Source organism: Tachysurus vachellii, chromosome 2 (assembly GCF_030014155.1).
Source record: "Tachysurus vachellii isolate PV-2020 chromosome 2, HZAU_Pvac_v1, whole genome shotgun sequence".
Lineage (NCBI taxonomy): Eukaryota > Metazoa > Chordata > Actinopteri > Siluriformes > Bagridae > Tachysurus > Tachysurus vachellii.
Window position 1 is genome coordinate 32,781,042 of NC_083461.1, and position 13,941 is coordinate 32,794,982.

The following is a 13,941-nucleotide window of genomic DNA, read 5'->3' on the forward strand; positions in this document are numbered from 1 at the left end:
TGTAATTTAAACACTTTAATATGTTCACAATTATAGATATATACAATGGATATATGATATATGATATATGATGCACATACAAATCTTGTAAATGCATATTTTACAGGTTGTAAAGAAATATAATGTCTAATTGTTGTGCATTTACTCAGATACGATCTTGTGATGTCAAGTGACTAAGCTATTTTGTCATATACTGTAAGGTAGACTGGTGTGGGATGTTGGTGACTGGTCATGGTTTAACCTTACAGACTGAAGCTGAATGTTTATTGATCATCTTAATATGGATAATCAATATCACTAATGAGTGAGTCAATGATAATGGTTGTAAGGAAAAACTCTGAAACAATATGATGAAGAAACCTTGAAAGGAACCAGACTCTAAGTGGAACCCATCCTCATCTGGATGGCACCAGATCTATAGCTGCATTATATACAAGTGCAGTTCTGTAACCAAGATCTTTTAAGCAGTTTGAGAATCAGCATAATTTCTGAATTCATTCTAGTTTTAACATGAAGTCTTTAAAGTTATGAACTGTTTACTGATGAAGACTTGAGTGAAAAACTGATCTTGACAATTGCAGTCCAAATTCATCACCATAGTTTCTAAGCAATCCCGTGTATCAGCCTGCCTAGGTGGGGCCATCCTCTTCAGCAGTAAACAGCTTGGCTAGGGCTGTAGTGTATCTTGAACTTATCCTGTGAACACTAGGTGTTAGGTAGAAATATAGTCTGGAAGTGACACTCAATCACAGTTTACAATGTATCTACTGTGGCACTCTGCTCTGCAGAGGGCCGAACACAGACATGGAGACGTTAGAGGAATGAATAATATCAAACACAGTAGCTTTATTTAACAACAGAAATAGCCATGTTCAGGCAATAATTGTATTCAAAGGAGTCCTCAAAGATAACTGGGTCAGTAAGATAACTGAGGAAAATACATTTAGTCAGTAAGATGATAAAAATAATATCAAGAAAACCCAGAGAAGTGTCCACTCCTTTGTATGATCCTCCCAGCGAAGGCTTCCTTTAGCCAGTGGGAGGGTGCAGCTTGCAAGGTGTCAGTGGGCTTCAGTAAAGTGGCAGCAGAGTGACCCAGAGACAGGCAGTCATCAGCAAGGTGAATCCGTTGGCCCTCATCATCCATCGTCCCAGTGGACAATCTGAAAAAACACAGCAGTGACACTAAATTAGGTTTGCCGGCCTAAAGCGCTTACCTGTTCGGGAGCGCTGCACCCAACACGGCTGAACTGCTCTCCTTTTGAGGGTGAGGAGTTTGTAGCTGTCCTCTGATTGGCCACAGGGATTTTGCCACGCTTTACCCACCCTGCATTGCTGCCGCGTGCACGCTTGCAATACATAACAAATATGGTCATGAACTGTCACTGTCCATTCAGCCCCACCATGGTAGTAGAGCAACCAGCGGAAACTAAGGTAAAGTGCCTCCTGGCCCATTTTATCATGAGCATCTCCTTCTCCACAGTGGTGTACTTCTGCTCCACTGGGTTCAGCTTCTGGCTTATGTATAGGACCGGGTGTTCTTCACCCTCGAAGAGCTGAGACAGCATCGCCCCAAGTCCGGTCTTAGATTCCTCCATCTGGACGATGAAGGGGAGGTCCAAGTTGGGATTTCAAAGGACGAGGCTGCTTGTGAGGTCTTTCTTCAACTCCTCGAAGGTGCGCTCCTCCACCTATGTCCAGCGCACTCGGTCTGGTTGTCCCTTCCTTCTGAGATTTGAGAGGGGAAGGCTATAGATGAGAAGCTAGGGACAAACATTCTGTAGTATCCAGCCAGCCCTAGGAACGTTTCTGTTTCTTTTACTGTGGTCATGGATAGGAGCACAAGGCTTTTAATTTCTTCTCAGGTACTGTGCCTCCGTTAGCCCCAGTTGGCACCTCTTGGGGTTGGCTGTAAGCCCCGCTTTCTGGAGGGCCCCCAGAATATCTCTGAGATGGAGTAAATAGTCCGTCCAGGTGGTGACGTGGATTACATGGACGTCAAGTTATGTTGCTGCAAAGGATTGATGTAGATATCCATTAACCTATGGAACATTGCTGGTGCCCCATGGAGGCCAAATGGGTGAACCCGGTACTGGCAGTGCCTTGAGGCAGTGCTGAACCCCATTTTTTCTTTTGCTCCCATGGCCAGGGCCACCTGCTAGTATCCCTTACTCAGGTCTAGTGTGAAAATGAACCGGGCTCTTCCCAGCCTCTTGATGAGGTCTTCCACTCAGAGAAGGGGGCATCCATCGAACACTGAGACCTGGTTGAAGCTCCAGAGGTCGTTGCACAGCTGCAGGCTCCCGTCGGGGTTCCCATCTTGGAGCATTCTGTCTACTTCTGCTTCTATAGCCTGACGGCAGGCCTTAGGAAACCTGTATGGATCTTGTGGAGGACTAGGTGGGTGAGGCCGGGGTGGATGAGAAGATATTGCCATTTTGGTCCGCCAGCTCCACGAGATTCTGTTGCTGGGTCAGGGACAGGTCCGTTCCAACGTACTGTAGGACCATGGTACACTCAGTGGAGTCTGTGGGTGAGACAGCAAATGAAGACACCGCAACATTGGGTCCCCACCATTTCTTAATTAAGCAAGTTGATATGATAAAGTTGGGTGTCGGCTTACCCGGCTCCTGCAGGCGGTAATTCATGGGGCTCACCCTTTCAAGGACTGTGTAGGGGCCTTGTCACTTGGACAAGAACTTGCATGCTGCATTGGGGCAAGTAAGAGGACCATTGTAGGTCCATCCCTGGTGTCTTTGGGCCAACTCCAAGTGCTCCTTGACAATAGGACTTTATTAATTCGGGATTGCATATCTTGCTAAAACTATGACTGACCTGTTGCTCTTCTCATGCTTTGTGGGCCATGTTCAGTAGTCCCCGTGGCTGTTGGCCAAATAGCAGTTCAAAGGAGTGAACCCCGTGGAGGCCTGGGGGGTCTTCTGGATGGTGAAGAGGACTGTATGGCAGGAGGAGGTCCTAATACCTTCGTCCTCGTCAATCACCCGACGTAGCATTTGCTTATGCACACACACGCACGCACACATGCGTGCGCTCTCTCTCAACCATACCGTTGGTCTGGGGGTGATAGACTGAGGTCCTTGAATACTTCACCTGCAACAGAAAACACAGATCCACCATGATACGTGATATGAAGGGCGTACATTGGTTGGTTAAGATAACCTTAGGTATTCCCTCCTGGCTGAAAAGGAACATCAGTTCACAGGCGTTGTTTCGCATGTTGGCCTTCCCCAGGATGGCATAGTGTATTAAGACTAGGATATAGTCATGGCCCCGAGTGGACTTTGACCTGATGAGATCCATGCCCACCAGTTCATAGGGGAACACAATAATGTGCAGTGGTATCAGTGGCACAGGAGCAGGTTTATTTGGTGCTGTTTGTTGACCTTTGCAGCAGCACTGGCAGAAGTTGTGCACTTCGGTGTTCATGCAAGGCCACACTAACCTGTCCCGGAGCTTTTCTAGAGTGTTATGGGCTCCCAGGTGGTCTCCCAGCGAACTGGAGTGGGCCAGGTGCATAAGCAGCTTTGATTTTTTAATCGGGACAACCAGGAACTCACAGGGATCCCCTTTGCTCCATCCGCTGATTGAGGAGCCCTAGGTGGATGAAGAAGTGGTTGGAAGGCTTTGGGCTGACTTGACTGGCTGGCCCTCGATTTCCTTCATGTGGGACCAGTGGTGGCATAGCCCATTTTCCTCCTTGTGCTAGGTAGAGTGACCATTAGCTAGGGGGCAAGATGGCTCACATTCTGATGATGTGGGAGCTCCCTGCTACTCCAGGGCCATGCACAACCCTAAATCTGTGGTTGTCGGGGTCGGCATTGATGGGACATGGTTTGGCAGTGTTATTGGTGGGGAGGCTAGGCCAGTCTTGTTAAAGGAGAAAAGGACAGGCAGGTTAGGGATACGGCCAACTACTACCAGCCACTTACCCTCCGGACTCCAGATATGCATGTATATATCAGGGAGCTCCCGGACATTGCCATGGACACCCGACACCACCACCATCCCTGCTGGCTTTGCTGTGGGGCCTATTACTGCAGGCCGGGCCAAAGTGATTGTGCTTGGGGTTTGCCCACAGTGAATTAATATTTCCTGCCCAAAAAAAAAAGGTGTAGGCCATGAGCTGGGCATCTCCTGACAGAAGGGGGACCTAGGTGCAGCCCCAGGTCTCCTCAGGCTACTCTTCTCGGTAAGCGAGACGCTCGAACATGTGTAAGTATGCCTCAATGTCGTCCTCTGCCATCAGTTTCATAAGTGGGCTCCTGAGGGCTTGATCGAGCCCTGGGAGAGGAGTGGCAGTGCCAATGGAGAGCTGTTTAATTGCCTTGAGTTTTGTGGTGGCCGTTTGCATGCGGTGGGCCAGCTCTTGGGTCACTGCCTGCTGTTGAAAGCTTGCTTCCCCGAGATGTTTAAGTATTTGCTCAATTTTTTTTTTTCCATTTTTTCTTTTTTTTTCAGTCTCACAGACTGGCTGAACACAGACGGAGACATTAGTGGAGTAAATAATATCAAACACAGGAGCTTTATTTAACAACAGAAATAGCCATGTTCAGGAAAAATAGCATTTAAAGGAGTACTCAAGGATAACTGAGTCAGTAATATAACATAAGAATAATATTAAAAAAAAACACAGAGAAGAGTCGACTCCTTTGTATGATCATCCCAGCGAAGGCATCCTTTAGCCATAGGGAGGGGCACTGCAGCTTGCGAGACATCAGCGGCATTCAGTGAAGTGGCAGCAGAGCGACATGATCCGAAGACAGGCAGTCATCAGCAAGCTGAATTCATTGGTCTTCATCATCCATTGTCCCGGAGGGACAATATGAAAAAGCACAGCAGAGACACTCAGGTTTGCCGGCCTAAGCCACTTACCTGTTTGGGAGCACTGCACCCAGCACGGCTGAAATGCTCCTTTTTGTGAGAGCGAGGAGTTTGTAGCACATTTTCCGCCCCGCCTCGCCACCGAATGCATGCTGGCTATCCATAACAAATGTGGTGCTGAACCATCGCTGTCCATTAAGCCCCACAGAGGAGTGGAAAATAGGTGTTGTAAGGTGGCGGTGTGGGCCGCGATATCACGCTACCTACTGGTATGTTTTCGTACAGAAAATCAGGGAACCCAGTGGAAGACCACATAAACATAGACAAAATAAATGCAAAACTTCACACAAACAATGAACTAAATTCAAGATCATGCCACCTGTACAACTAAGGTTTATTATTCCCTTTAATATTTAATATTTAATATACTTTTTTTCAGAAACAGGTTTTTATTTTGCTTGCTGGGAGCTGGGTCGTGGCAACCATATTTGTTGGCTCTGGTGACATGGGAGCATTATGAGCTTTGACAAAAATAATAACTAAAATGTGATTATCGTTCATAATTGAAATAAAATTGTGTGTATAATATAAATACTGCATATTGTGTTTTTTTTTTTTTTTTTTTAATACTGATTTTATTTTAGGTGTTATGCTAACCATATATTTTACATTATATGTTAAACCAAGAAAAACAGGACTTTATTTGTATTTACTGTTCATCGTCTGTTGGTCTGCAGCTTCTGAATTTTAGGAATCGGGATAAAGGTTTTAAAAGTATAGTCAGCAATTACAAAGCATTGTTTTAAAACAGTGAATTTATTTATTATAAGTCATGAAACAGTTTATAGTTTACTTTCTATATCAGATTTACAGAACAGTTATCTTATGCTCAAAGCTTTTAATATAGTAAACATGCATCATCATACTGACTATTTTATTTTTAAAATAAAAAAGAAAGAAAATAATCTTTACAATGCAGTTCTACTGATTTATGGAATTCTTTTTCTTCTTCATGGAGTTTACAATATTTTAAATTAAATATAGCATAACTGATGTATTTAACTGCAATACAGTGTTTATTAACAATAATTTGAAATATGTTTCATGTTTTTTCCCCAAAATCCATTTCTGTGCTCAAAACTCAAAATGATCACTTAAAAAAAAATAAAAATAAAAGTGAGACAATATAACCAAATTAATTCAAACATTAATGTCATACTCATGTGCTTAATGAAGTGTATTTAATTCATTTTTTTTTTAATTATGTTTACATCTTCTAGGCTCAATGAGTTTGCAAAGTGGCTCTATCCATCCATCCGTCCATCCATAAATCCATCCATTTTCGATGCCACTTATCCTGCACAGAGTCATGCAAAACCTGGCAGGGGACACCCTGGACAGGGTGGCAACCCATTGCAGGGCACACACAGTCTCACACACACTCACACACTATGGACACTACACTACCTGTCTTCAGAAACAGGTTTATACTGGTAATAGCTGAACAAGGAAAAATATATAACCTTTAATTTTATTGTTTTAAAATCAATAGGTCTTTTCCAGATTTTTCTGTCATTTTGACCTTCTTAAATGAGCAGGTAAGTGGAGTAAACAAGCCCGAATGTCTGTGACAGGGCCAGCCATCTTGCCCATATTCTCCCACCTCTGAGTTCCTGGGTCATAGCGATGCACCAACCTAGCCTCACTGTAATCTTCTTGTGAATACCCACCCAGCACATACAACTTCCCCTCCAGGACAGCTGAGGCAGCTCCAACATGGCAGAGAGGAAGTGGTGTGAATGCAGTCCACGTATCATTTATAGGGTCATAGCTTTCACAGGACAACTGGTCAGTGTAAAACTCTCGCAAGTTACACACTCCTCCAGCCACGTAGAAGCACTGAGCCAAGCTTTCCATGCAGTGCTGAGCTCGATCATGCACCATGTCTGCCAGATAAGTCGTCCCTTGTTCTGGATGGTAGAGGAACATGGACACCAGGCACTGGTATTTTAAATTAAAACCTCCTGAGATAAAAATCTCTCCTCCCCAGACGACAGCTGCATGGCCGCTCAGAGGCTGGTCCAACAAATGTGTGAAGCTAAAATAAAACACAGAAGCTTTCTTTTGTTTGTGAAATCCAATTCAGCAATAATTAAGCTCTGTTAAAATCACTGGTGAACTTTTAAAAGGAGGACTATTTTAGGAAGATTTTAAAAATAAACCTGTAGTGGATATTGTTGTCTGCAGTCTTACTGTTCATTCCAAGTAAATATAATTTAAACATCTGTGGTTTTACATATGTGTGTAAACTGTATACCTTTGTAACGAAACATATTTGTTTTGCTGTCCCTTAGTCTCCTTATGATTTATTATGATTACTAGGGAAATCTGAGTACACTTACATACACTAAATAAAGGTAGTCTCTTACCTCCAGGTGTCCGTTTCAACTGAGTATTTTTCCACACTGTCCAAATTAGTTCTGATATCCCTGTCTCCTCCAATAGCATACAGACTGCCCTCCCTCACCACCATGCTAAAGTTACTCCTGTGCTCCTGCATATCTGACAGTCTGTCCCATGAGTTGTTTAAAGGGTCATACCTGTGTCAGATTTTGTGTGTGTGCATTATGCAAAAGAAAAAAAATAGATTAGGACATGTTAGAAACAAATACAAAACAAAAGAGTGCAGTATTAACCCTTATGTAGTGATTATTAGTTTGTGATAAAAATCACATCACTATTTAATGTTTTTATCACATTGTACAAAAAAAAACATCAGGCTAACCATAAATTATAAAGTTACATGGTTTATAGTTTATAATTATAAACCATTTACAATTGTGTAAAAAAAAAAAAAAAATCGTATGAAAATAAATGAACCAGAAAGACGTGTTGGGTTCAAGCTGGGAAAAACGATTTAACTTTAATGCCTCATCAACATGGAGCATTTAATACTTATGCTCTTTATTTTTATGCCACTTCTATATAACTTTGAGATATAGCCATATTGGAAGTTGTTTGTGCAATATTTATTTATTTATTTATTTATTTATTTATTTATTTATTTATGTTCATTGCTGTTGTATCTCTTGGTACATTCTTGGCCAGGTCACTAAGAGATTTAATCTCAGTGAGTTTTTTTTATCTTGGTGAAATGAAGGCTACGAACTAACTAACAAATTATATGTGAAACATATGTAACAATGAATAATATGAAACAAATCACATAAAGGAAAAAAAAACAAATCTGGTATGTAACCATGTGCTGTACATGTAAAAATATGAAACTAAATTTGAAAAATTATTATATGAAGATGAATTGTTGTTTTATGAAATGTAAATAGTTTGGCAAATTACATATGGAAAAACACTTGCACACAATCCAAATAGTTTTTTAGCAAGTTTGGGAAGTCATGATAAAAAACTATAATATGAAACTAGATTTGTAAAGTTCGTGGCAACAAACTTTGATGTTGGCTTTGACGAGGCAAGTATTCGCAAAGGCCAGTGCTTTTTGGAGGCAAGTGGACATAAGGGTCAGTGTCACTTTTGGAGGCAAGTGGACATAAAACTTGTGAAATCTAGTGGAGCGCTAGGGTGCCAAAACATTTGGAGACAAGTGGAGACAAGCATGTGATGTCATCCAAAAACCTGTGACGCAATTCCCCTCCTTGGGCTGAGTGTTTTGATATGCCACATGTCCATGTTGTGCTAATGTTTTTGTTTTCACGTGACATTACGTAACATCATGTGACGTCATCAGAATACCCGTGAGGAAGTTCCCCTCATTGTTCTGAGTGTTTTGATATGTCACATGTCCATGTTGTAAAAAGTTTTTTTGATTTTGCATATTTTGGGGCGGGGCTGCGGGACAACCGAAAGGCCAGTCGGTACACCAATTTAAAAGTTTGTTCAGAGTATCACCCTAAAGGAGCTGGCCGAGTTTGGTGTAGATAGTTCGAAAGCTTGCCGAGTTATAAACCTCCAAATTCTATAATGGGAGTCTATGGGAAAAAAGGCCATTTTGAGACCCGGTACCAGAAGTACCGGTACTCGGATCGCTTAGAAAAGTAATAGCAACAAACTTCAGACCAGGGTCTACAACATATTTGAATTTGGTTCATGTGGCTCGAAAGCCCTAGGAGGAGTTACTCTTGATACTCCAAGCTTAAATAGGAAAACAGAATGTTGGCTTCTACAAAGCCAACATAATTATCATGATAATGTCTTAACTATAACATACCTGTATGCAGATTTCATTGTGTCTGCCTTAGAATAATAATAGCAGCCTCCTGCCACGTAGAGCTTTTTGTGGAGTACACTGATTCCATGCCTAAACCTGGCTTGCTCTGGCATCTCACCCAGAATCTTCCACTCCATATCCTTAACCAACCCTGTACCGCTACGCAGGGAGTTAGCAAACCACATCTGCTTGCTTGGAAGCCTTTGGCCTTCATCTTGATTTAATTGATCGCCTCCAACAACAAGAAGAACATCTTTGGGGTAACGTATGCGGTGCTGAACTACAGAACTGGAGTCTCCGAATCCAAATTCTTTTAGTGCTGTGTGGTACAGATATACATCATCACCACCACTACACTCCATCTGCAGGTTAACAGCTCGGACCTCACGAAACTCACGGAAAGTCATGAGTGGAAAGCGCACACCTGTCATTACTTCCTGGGCTTGACATAGCCTTTGGGTTGGTTCAGCCTCGATCCATGCCACCACTGCCCTGAAGACTGCCAGTTCAGACTGAACGCATAAGGCATCACGTCTCAGAAGGTCTAATAGCTTCTCAGTCGGCAGCTCCAGGAACTTTGGAGTTGCCGTAACTTCCTGGAAATGCATGAGAATAAAGTCTTCAGCTGTTTCAAGCAAGTCACTAAGCATATACGCCTCAGCAAAGGCAGCCACATCCAGACAGCTGTTGACATCCATTTGCTGTTCCAAATAGTTGAGACAGAGCGACAGAGCGGGTTGGAACTGGAACTGAAGAGCAGTGGAGGTGAGCTCAAAAACACAGCCCCAATCAAGAAACAGATGTCCGCTGTAGCAGCAGTGAAGAAGGGCTTCTAGTTCAGGTGCCCCTATCAGTAGCAGGGACACTGAGGTCTGGTGAGTCTCCTTCATACCGCTGCAGAACATGGCATGGAAGTAGTCGCTGCTGGCACTCAGAATGACCCTGTGTGCTGAGAATTGACAAAAAAATGTAAATAAAGGTCATTGAAATATCCAATATATTATGTCTTCCTAGCTATACTTGTAACCTGCTTTCATAGCGAAACCCCATTGTAGTTTTCTATACATTAACAATAACATTGTTTCCCAACAGAGAAACAAGCTAAACAAGGGTTCTAGATCCATTTTTAAGAGTATATGTATGTTAGAGTGTATCAAATACACGTCAAATGGTCTGGCCCTATAAAGGTTCTTGTTCTCTTGTGGAACATAACTGAATTCATTAAAAAAAGAACAAACCTCTATTTCACTATATGGCAAAATGGAGCAACAAACTGAACTGAACTCAGCTACTGATAATATATAAAATTCTTCATTGGATAAGCTAAAATTTGACTCTTTTCAAACCAAGACTCTTTTCAAATAACTGAATATTTATTTTAAGTTTCAATGCTGGTAAAGCGCTGCACATGAGTTTTGTAAATGATTTACAATTTGTTGTTATAGACTGAAGTCATTTGGAATTCGTTCATTCATTCATTCATTCATCTTCTACCGCTTATCCAAACTACCTCAGGTCACATGGAGCCTGTGCCTATCTCAGGCGTCATTGGGCATCAAGGCAGGATACACCCTGGACGGAGTGCCAACCCATCGCAGGGCACACACACACACACACTCATTCACTCACGCAATCACACACTAGGGATAATTTTTCCAGAGATGCCAATCAACCTACCATGCATGTCTTTGGACCGGGGGAGGAAACCGGAGTACCCGGAGGAAACCCCCAAGGCACGGGGAGAACATGCAAACTCCACACACACAAGGTGGAGGTGGGACTCGAACCCCCAACCCTGGAGGTGTGAGGCGAACGTGCTAACCACTAAGCCACCGTGCCCCCTATCATTTGGGATTGAGATCAAAAATTAAACATGAGGGGCCAATTGTTCAAAGGTAAGCTGATCGGATTTTGGTTATCGGATTGGATCAAATCTTGAAAATGGGTTGTTCAAAAGGGAAAGAAGAAATCTGAAATCCGATTAGATTACGGAATCCAATCCTAGTTTTAATCTGGATCAAACCTTCAGTTTGTGTTGTTCAAAACTTGTCAGTAGGATTTGGATAACTTTGATCCAAAAAAAACAGGATTATCCTGATCCCAACAGGGGGTAGGATTTCAAGGTGGATTCCAGGTGGAAAATGTTGTAAAACTTTAAAATTGGTCAAATAATACATTTGAATCATTTAGTGTATATACTTTTATTTATATTTTGCACTTGGCTTGTGTAACAGTGATAAAGTAGCTATAGTAGACATAGGCTACCAATTAAGCTATTCAGTATAGTAAAGTAAATTATTTTGTTAACTATTGGACATTTAGCCATTTTATTTTATTTTTTTTAAGACATTTTCAAAATATCCACAATGTATTTGTTAATGTATATTTGTTTTTTATTTTTTGTGACTCAGATTAGGGGTCATAAAAGAAATTATGAATGGAAGTGGATGTTTGTTATTTTTGTGTTTTGTCTCAAAATATAAAACACTTACAGTGACCCCATGCTGGCTCTTCTACCTGTTCTTTCTATAGCTGGTAGCCCACGTTGTGATATGTTGTCCCACTTAGAGCACAGGTAATCCGGATTTGGTAATCTTGAAAACTGTGTATCTGGATCAGGGTGAACCAGTCCAATGTTGCTTTGAAAAACCGGCTTTGCTTTCCAAATCCGTGTAATTTTGATCCAGATTAAACTTTTTGAACAACTGGCCCGAGACAATAGATCAGAGCCTAAGCTGTCATTTTATGATATTTAGATGTGTTACAACAATGTACACCTGGACAATAAGAAACACCAGTCAGTTACATGTTCTAATATTTGGGATCACTTGAGAAACAAAAAGTATCACAGAAGAAGAATGCAGCAATTGATGTCAGTGGGTTGCTGCCAAATTAGTTAGCGCACTGTTCGGGGAGTCGGACATTTTAAGGGCTGTCTTAAATGCACATTCCCTAAGTAAAAAAATCTCACAATGCTTTACACAGATCACAGAGCATCGATCCTTAAACGTTCCCTCATGGACAGAAACATGTGATTAAGCTAACAAATTTATATGCCATAATAACTTCATCAGTGTCCCAATGTGTGTTGAGCCAGAGCCTTTATCAGTAACCCAACCAGTTTCTAGATTCACTACCTAGGGAGCTAGATTGAGACACAACTTAAAATGTTATTTACTTTAATTTATTTTTTGCTCAGCTAAAAAAAAAGTTGTTTTACATGTCAATAAATAAATTATAGGAAATGAAAGTTGCAAGTCTTATCTGTATTATTTTTATTTTTTGATCTCGACCCCAAATGTCTTTAGTGTGTAGCAAAAATGAACAGAATTGGCCTTGTATTCAGAATTGACTTATGTACTTATGTTTGCAGATAAATGTTGATAAAGTAACGCATTTAAGAGGAATTCTATGTGTATTCTAGGCATAATGTGGTCTATTTGTAATGAGTTTGAAACATCTGGGATGTGCCTTTAGCCCTTGTTCTATTTAGCTACCATTTTCCTTGTATATAAATATTATTATGTAAACACAACTAAAACAAACCTATAGCCTATGGCCGCGGTATCCAATCTTACCCGGAAAGGGTCGGTGTGGGTGCAGGTTTTCATTCCAACCAAGCAGAAGCCACACCAGAGTCTATTAAAAGCCAAGAACAACTGATTAAACAGGTGGAATCAGGTGTGGCTTCTGCTTGGTTGGAATGAAAACCTGCATCCACACCAGTCCTTTCCGGATAAGATTGGACACCGCTGGCCTATGGTTAATAGTGTGGCATATCTTTACCATGAAATGTTCTTCCTTCAGCCTCCAGCTCCACATCACAGCCCACTTTATCTTCCCTCAGCTGCCTGATGCTCTGAAGAGTGACCTTTCTGTGCTTTTCACCAACATTTTTCCTCTGATTCTTCTCTGCATATTTCCTTCTCTTTCTTTCCTCTTCTTCTTTGCAGAGCTCCAAAACCCTGGGAACTCCCAGATACAGAGCAGCAGCTTGAATCTGAGCTAAAGATCTTCTGTTCAAATCAGAGATGGCTCCAGTGTAGGCAAACTCCAGCACTGCATTAAGGCCCAAATCAGATACCTCTGGGCCAACACATAAACATATTTCTCTCTCGTTCTGCTCATTCCTCTTCTGGAGCATCTCTAAGATGAGGGAACTTACAGCAGCCAGGACTAAAGAGTGAGCATGGATAGTATGTCCATGCTTAACATTTACAATCAGGTCAGTAAGGACAGAACAACACCTCAGCTCCTCCATCGCTTGGAAGACCTCAGATGAGTAAGTCTCTCTTGTGCACTTCTCTGGTTCTTGTTCATCATCCCACTCCTTTATTGTGTCCCGAATAATCCTCTCATTCTTTACGTCCTCCTTTTCCTTCATCCCCATTCTTCGGTCATTGTAAGCTTTTATCCAAGTTAACTTCTTGCTCTCTCTATCAAACTCTTCCCCTCCTTCCTCCATTACTTTTTTCCTTCGCTCTTTCTCTCTTCTCCACCGCTCTTCCCATTCCATAGGTAGGTAGCCTCTTGTGAACTCCATGCTTCTTGATGAGTCTTTTGAGCGTCAGGGAGCGGTCCGTATTGTTAGTATTCCTCTCTGTTTTCAGCAATCTGTTTAGACAGTGCCACCATGATTAATTCTCAAAGTAAACAACATTCTAATTTTAGATTCTGCATCAGTAGATCGAGTATCCTTAGACCTCGCTGAGTCTTGGCAGTACAGTAGGAGCCAAAAGTCTGAATCCACTGCAAGGTCCCTTTCAGACAAATAATAGAAGATTCTTCAGTAATATTAAACAATGACCAGCAATTGCTAAACTTTCTCTTTCTTGAGTCTTTGACAGCAGCATAAA

The 13,941-nt window shown here is 41.8% G+C and overlaps 1 protein-coding gene across 2 annotated transcripts; it reads right to left on the reverse strand.

Annotated features, from left to right (window-relative positions):
- Nucleotides 1-911: 911 nt before the first annotated feature.
- Nucleotides 912-13,700, reverse strand: si:ch211-63p21.8 (kelch-like protein 33). 2 transcript variants are annotated; one of them, XM_060891996.1, is made up of 4 exons: nt 12,872-13,700; nt 9,086-10,034; nt 7,272-7,442; nt 912-1,163 (listed from the first exon to the last, which is right to left on the reverse strand). In XM_060891996.1, the coding sequence occupies exons 1-4, from the start codon at nt 13,626-13,628 to the stop codon at nt 971-973; spliced, it is 2,070 nt and encodes a 689-aa protein (XP_060747979.1). In that variant the 5' UTR covers nt 13,629-13,700; the 3' UTR covers nt 912-970. The 2 variants fall into 2 exon arrangements, with proteins under 2 accessions (XP_060747979.1, XP_060747970.1); XM_060891987.1 differs by lacking the exon at nt 912-1,163 and adding an exon at nt 5,948-6,940.
- Between the last annotated feature and the right edge of the window lie 241 nt (nt 13,701-13,941).